We start from the raw sequence: 6693 nt of genomic DNA, 5'->3' as shown, positions 1-6693 counted from the left end.
GGGTGCAGCCCCAGGCGTGCCCCCGACTGTCCCCCCGGGTGTCCCCCTGGCTGTCCCCCATCCCAAACGGTCCTGTCAGGGCTGACGCTGCACGGGAGCAAGCGGCACGTCGGCGCCCAGTGCTGGGCCCGTCTCACGGCACCACCAGCACGAGGTGCTGCAGGAGCTGGTGGTGCCGTAACCCACCACAGCCCAATGTCCCCACAGTGGGCAGGATCAGGCGGGGTTTTCCCTCCCCACCCAGAACACTCACCCAGCACCAAGGGGCAGAGCCGGGCGGCTCTCCCACAGTGCCTGTGGGCTGGGCTGAGGCCAGGTACAGCTCAGTGTGCAGGTAACCCCTGCCATCACCCGCCATGCTGTCACTGGGCACACGGAGCACGAGTGGCATGGGTGGCCTGGGTGGCATGGGGCCCTTCCACCCGGGAAAGCGGCACTACGCACCAAGGGGCACACCTGCTGCCAGGCAAAACCCTCCAGATCAACCAACATGGCCACGCCATCGTAGTAAAACATTTATTTGTTCAGGTGATATAAGCTACCATGTGTACAGTTTGTGAACTCACCACTGGCGACACTTAACATGACTCGGGACTGCAGCTGTTGCCACCAGATTTCTCATCGTAATTTTTAGTTTTATAAAAAACCTTGGACACCAGAAAAAGGTATTCAGACTTAACATGGCAGATGGGAGATGGGCAATTTGTGAACGGGAGAAGAAAGTTTATCCGACGCAGGCAACCTCGACGGCCTCTTGGCTGCGGCTGCAGCATCAAGGAAAGGTTTCGGTGGGGTGAGCACGGTGCAGCACGTCAATCTTCAGAGAGCTGGAATCGTGTTGATTTCTGCCGAGTAAGAACATCGGTGGCAACATTTTCGGGGAGCAGAGGAGGGCAGGCGTCCTGCGGATCAGCCCCAGATTCTGCACAAAGAGATAAAACAGAGACAGTGAGGGGACCAGGAGCAGGATCCAGCCCTTCCCCGCGGCCGAAGCTGACCTGCCGCGGGGCAGGAGGCACCGGGAGGTGCTTGGTGGGGCCAGCCCGGGCTAGGCACCACTCCGACAGCCCTGGGACCTGCCGCAGGAGCCGCGCCACGCCAGGATCAGCAGCAGAGCCTGTCAGCCCGGCACCCTGCCGGCCCGGGTGCTGCCAGCACCGCAGGCTGGGGCCCAGGCCAGGGAGGCTGAAGGGTTAACGGCACACGGCGTCGCCAGTCTGCAGCTCCCGAGCCAGCACCACTGCTGCTGCTGAAGGGAAAATCAAACCAACAAAAAAACCCTCCCCAAAGACCAAAACGGAACCAGTAAAGCTCACTGCTGCAGAATCAGAGAATTTTCCAGTCTCTGGATTTACTTCTGCCCTCGCTGAGGCCAAGCTTTTTATCATGGCAGGGATTTTAACTCCTTGCATAGTTTCAGGGGTTTGCACAGAACCGAAAACACCAGAATGGAGCAGCAGTGGGGCACGAGTCCAGCACTCGCCTTCGTGAGCTTTGCATGCAAGAGAAAACAACGCTGTGGCAAGAATGTGCAGATGTGTAATTGTCCTGCCCCAAGCTCCCGCATGGTTCCCATCCAGCCCTGGCGTAACGCCCGCGGGGCAGGTTCTTCTCCCCAGGAGCACTCACCCACTGCCCGGCTGTGCCTGGGCTCTCCCTACCACCCCACCACGCTTCACTTACCTTGGGGAACACAGAGCTGCCGCTGCCATACGCCAAAACAAACTAGACACCACCCTTCATTCATCCTCGGGCTGCTGCAGGTCACGGCTCCCGCCTGCCTACAGACTGGCCAAGGCTGGGGTCTGGCGGGGGGTCCCTGTGTGCCCCCGCCATGGGCTGTCTGGTGATGAACCCCCCCGAGGGCCTCCCGGGGAAACCAAGGAGGGGCTGGGGCCACAACTCTTACTGGTTTTCCTCATTTCCCTCTGCCAGCGGAAATTTCCCCAGCTTCCAGATTTGTGAGAGGAACACTCTAAAGTGCCGTGCTTGAAACGACCCGAGGGACAAAGCTTGTCCCAGCCCAACAAAAACAGGAGCTTACTTCTGCTCATTTTCATACGGTGTTTCCGACGCGGGGTCTCTGCAGCCAGCGATGCGCCACGTCTGCTCTTTTCCCTTTTTAGTTTCCTTCCTTCCAAGCTAAGCTTCCTTCTTTCTACAGCAGCAGCCTTCACGCCCGGCTCTTGTGCATAAATCCATTATATTAAAAGTCTACAGTCAGCAAGACCAGTGCAACTTGCCTTTTGTTGGCCTTGTCTCACTGGCGGGTGCAGGTGCTTCAGCCCCACAAACGTGCACACTTTTGGTTTGTGGATGCCTGTACCGCCATGAGAGCAAGGCCACGGCCACATTCAAACAATACAAGCCAGCACAGGGTGCGTATATTCTCACTGACAGAGCTGATTTAATCTGATATTCCACGCCCAACGCCAGGTGCCTGCCCACAGCCCGCATGAAGGACCAACATCCCCACTGCCCACACGGGGCTGGTGCCGGCCAGAGCCCTCGGTGGGCGCCTGACACCTGGAGGGACGATGCAGCCTGGGGGCCATGGGGCTGCAGGGGGGCAGCAGCACAGGAGGACCTGCTGAGGGAAGCCCCGGATGGGCAGGGGTGCTGCGGCAGGTTACACACCCGCCATAGGCCCCACCCAGGCCCAGACACCCCGAAACACGTTTGGAAAGGGAAAACGAGGGATCCGTGTTTTCCGCAAGCAGGACCCTAATGACTTCGCCATGGTTTGCTTCCTTTAAATCAGAACTTTGACCAACGTAACAGATAGTTCCTGTGTTACCAGGGGAAAGCACTGTGTGATTCCGCGGCTGTTGCCGATGCTGCTTTAGCAGAGCGACAGCACAGCCCTGGTGCAGCGGCACCCTGGCCTGGGACAGTGAGTGCCCTGGAGCTCTGGCAATGCCAGCAGACGGTGCCGCTCTGCGAGTGATGCCTCCAGGACTCCAGATCCCCTCCATCAACAGGAGGAGAAGCGATGTAAGTGATAGGGCTGCGACCGCTACTTCTTCTGGCTGAGTCCATTACTAGGGGAAGAACCATGCTCCCTCTGTGCACAGGGCACCGACGTGGCTCTGGGCACGGCTTCGCGGTGGCACAGGACGGGCCACGCAGCGCCTGGGCAAGGGCTGTTTTCCTGTGGCTTGGTGCGGCTCTGCTGGCTCGGGATGCTCTGCGCCGGGCGTCCACCCGGCTCAGCAACCACACTCGGGTGCCTCAGGCCTTCCTCAGAGAAGCTCCGAGTGGTGCCGGAGCAGCAGCCAGCGGGGCTCTCACACTCCCCGGGAGGCAGGAGCATCCCTGTGCTGTGGGCACCTCATACCAGACCCCGGCCGCTTTGCAGCCCATGGGGACGGGCCAAGCTGGCAGCACCTCGGCAGGACCCCCTGGGGCAGGCAGCGTGTCCCCCCACAGCAGGGCCGCCAGGCCCTTCCCAGCAGCCGCATCCCCTCTCCCGGGCACAGGGCCCGTGGCTGTGGCTTTGCGGGTCACTCGTCGTCACCGTGGGGTGCGTGGGGCCGGCTGGCAAATGCACGGGAAGGTGCTGCAGAAATAAAGCCACATTGGCACCCAGAGCGGAGCAGGACCATGTATTCACCGTAAGGAACAGCCCAGAACACAAGCGGAAAGGCAGCACAGGAAACAACCAGCACAACAAACTCTTCACCCACCAAAGCCCTGCTTCTACATCCAAACATTGCTTGTGGCAGCCCTCTTTAACACAACACGTTCGCTCTGAGAGAAGGATTAGGAAAGGTGTAAGGGGAAGCACGTGCCAGCAATTTTAATGAGAAAACAAATTTCTGAAGTAGTTTCTCCTCCAGTGCTCTCGCAAAAAGCCGCCACCTCACGGCTAAAGCCCTGCTCACTGTTTCTAAGGGGCAGTGCCCGCAGGGCAGGCCGGACCCCCAGTTCAAGTCTCTGCAAACTCCCGTCCGCAGCCTGGGGTGAAGCCCCACAGACAGACCGAACCCCCAAACACCCCGGGGCTGCCCAGGGGCCAGCACCCACCACCCCCACAGGGGATGCTCCCCTCCGGTGCACTGACCCCCCGCTCCCAGGTCCGAACACTGGGAAGTGCTGCAGCTCCGCACTGACCCACCAACGCTGCTCTGAGCAAGGAGCATCTCAGCACTTCTGCCTCAAACTGTTAGCAACCTCCGGTTGTGCAGAACAGAAAGGACAGAGAATTATTGACTGAATCAAGCCTGAGTAAAGCAAGATGTCCTGCTGCAGGGTTACTCCAGGGGAAAGGGCAGGTTTCGTGCCCGGCGAGTTCCCAAGGGCCACTCCCCTGCCCAGGAGGCAAAGCTGCACCAGAGGACCCGCAGCTGCCCAGCTCCAACTGCTCCTACGCCATTAGCAGAGAATTAAATCAAACGCAGGGAGATATGCTCCTCCTAAGCTGCTTATACAGATGCACTGCGGACTGAACACTCAGCTTCAGAGTTTAGAAAATGATTCCTTTGAGTAAAAATTAAAAAATACAAAAATAAACGTCCCTAAACCACAAGAAGCTATTCATATTTTAGCACTTTCACAAAACCTTAGACACATTTACGTCCAATTTTAGACAGCATATAAAGCATTTTCATTTGATGTTTTTAAAATACACAATTAAAACCAACACCTCAGCAGAAAACCTTTAAAGCTCTCTCCACACCCAAGCTGTCTGCAGAGAGCAGCCCCTCACCGGGGCACGGAGGGACTCCTTATTCCCACGCCTGACCCTGTCAGACTACCAGATCTCGGACACACTCATCACTGCCTCTGACCATGCGCTATTTTAATAGCTACTTTCTGTGTGTACAGCCCCTTGAGAAGATCATGGACTTCCAGAGAAATCTAAGGAGGGATTTTTATTTTTTTTTTAACTTTTCCAGCAGGAAGCGGGCATTCTAATTTTGAGGCTTCGTTTCCTTTTTGGTCTCTGCATTTCCCAAGGAAAGTAAAAGGGCTTTCTAAAAAAGAAACAGCCTTTTCTTTTTATGTGCTTTACACCACCCCCACCCGGATTCTGTTCTTCCAGGACAAGCAGTAAAACCACCGAGAGCAGCCCACGAAGACTGAGAGCAGCGGGGCTCCCCCACGGCCCCCCGCCGCGGGCCCTCGGAGGCAGAGACCCGGGGGCTGCCAGGGGACGCTCCTCTCCACAGCCCGCTGCCCTGGCTGGAGGCAGCGTGTCCGCAGGCACCGCCTGGATCCCATCACACTCAACAACAAGCACACAGGGTGTAAAATTTAACTATTCTGTCACTCTGATGGCCACAAAGCCCATCTCAAACCTATTATTTGTCATCTGAGAATGCACTAATGTTGCGGAGTTAAGCTGTCTCTAATTGGAACATGATGACCATGTGAGTTTAATTAATATTAGACTTTTCTTCAGAACGAGCAGAGCAGCAGACACTCGCCTGCCATCCTCACCACACAGGGTTTTCAGCTGCTCTCACCTACTGCCATATGTTTATGTCCTTACCGAGTGGCCTGAAATTATTCTGTCCCCCAGCACTGCAGTCAGTCAGCGGGGTGAGGACAGACCAGCCTCCAGCCCCTGCGTTCTGCACGGGGACGGGAGAGAACTGGCACGAGCCGCAGAGTTCTCAGGAAATACGCCCGGAGGGTCTAGGGAAGAAGGAGATGACCATGGCCATCCCGATCGGCCAGTGGTGAGCAGGGACGGACCCACCTGCACACTGGCTCCCGCCCCGGCACAGCGGCGCTGAGGGGAAGGGACCCCCCGCGCTGGCTGCCGGGGCAGGGGCAGCTCTGAGACAGAGCACCCGACCGAGGCTGGCAGGGCTCAGGAGCGACGGGCTCCACACCAGTGCCGAGCGGCAACGCTCGTCCAGTGTTGGCATCGGGCAGAGCCGCCACCGCGCAGCCCTGGGCTCAGGGCTGGGACGGGGCTGAGGAGGGTGTGCGGCCACCGTGACCCCACACCACGGCATGGGGGTGCGGGGGCCTCCCGGGTGCTGCCCCACCAGCACCCAGCCCCGTGAGCCGGACCCCGGCGGGAGGAGAGGGACCCCTCACCGGCACCTTCCTCCTCCTCCCGGCCCCCGCGGGCACGGCTCCCGGGCGGGCAGTCACCGCGAGGCTGGCTGGTGTACGGAGTGAATATTTTATTTTACACAACATAACAACACAGCGCTGTTGTTTCTGTACAGCATCTGCCTAAAAACAAAGGCAACACCATTGTCACGGAAAAGAAATATACAGTCTGACCGTTTTAAAAAATATCATTTTACTGATTGATCCAGAAGTGGTTATTTGTTAGCTTGGAGGAAATTTAATTTCCTTTATAAAAGGCTTTTTTCTGTGAAAACTCTCTCTTTTGTTTTCTGCTACTGCAGAACCAGGAAGCCAGTCCTAGAGTAGGGAAGGCACTGGTGCTGTTTCATGCTTTTTTTCACCCCTTAATCTTTTTTTTCCTTTTTTTTTTTTTAATCTCTGAATGTTGCCTTCGGTTTTGATATTAACTAAAACCAAATGAAAACTAAACAAAACCCTGTGTGCACTGGGTGGCTTATACAGAACCCTGCATCAACAAGCCATTAATCAGCGAGACAGCAGTGGACTTCCAAATCCAATTCCCCAGGAGAGGGGGGTTGTTTCACACCACGTTTGGTGTTTTGTTTTTCATTAAAATAAAAATTAAAATTAAAAAAAAAAAAA

The 6693-nt window shown here is 56.6% G+C and overlaps 1 protein-coding gene across 2 annotated transcripts in view; it reads right to left on the bottom strand.

The window, feature by feature from the left end:
* Positions 1–504: 504 nt before the first annotated feature.
* LRFN5 (leucine rich repeat and fibronectin type III domain containing 5) overlaps positions 505–6693 on the bottom strand; it is a 9232-nt gene continuing 3043 nt past the window's right edge. The window contains exon 3 of one of the 2 annotated variants that reach the window (XM_026849834.1): positions 505–922. In XM_026849834.1, the coding sequence (XP_026705635.1) occupies positions 813–922 (110 nt within the window). In that variant the 3' untranslated portion in view covers positions 505–812. Of the gene's footprint in view, positions 923–6411 lie in introns of those variants that run through there. The other variant, XM_026849833.1, reaches the window with a different exon arrangement.

The sequence above is a fragment of the Athene cunicularia genome (genome assembly GCF_003259725.1).
Source record: "Athene cunicularia isolate RWA chromosome 5 unlocalized genomic scaffold, athCun1 chr5_part1, whole genome shotgun sequence".
NCBI lineage: Eukaryota > Metazoa > Chordata > Aves > Strigiformes > Strigidae > Athene > Athene cunicularia.
The sequence above is the reverse complement of the archived record's forward strand: the minus strand, read 5'-3'. Positions and strand labels throughout refer to the sequence as shown.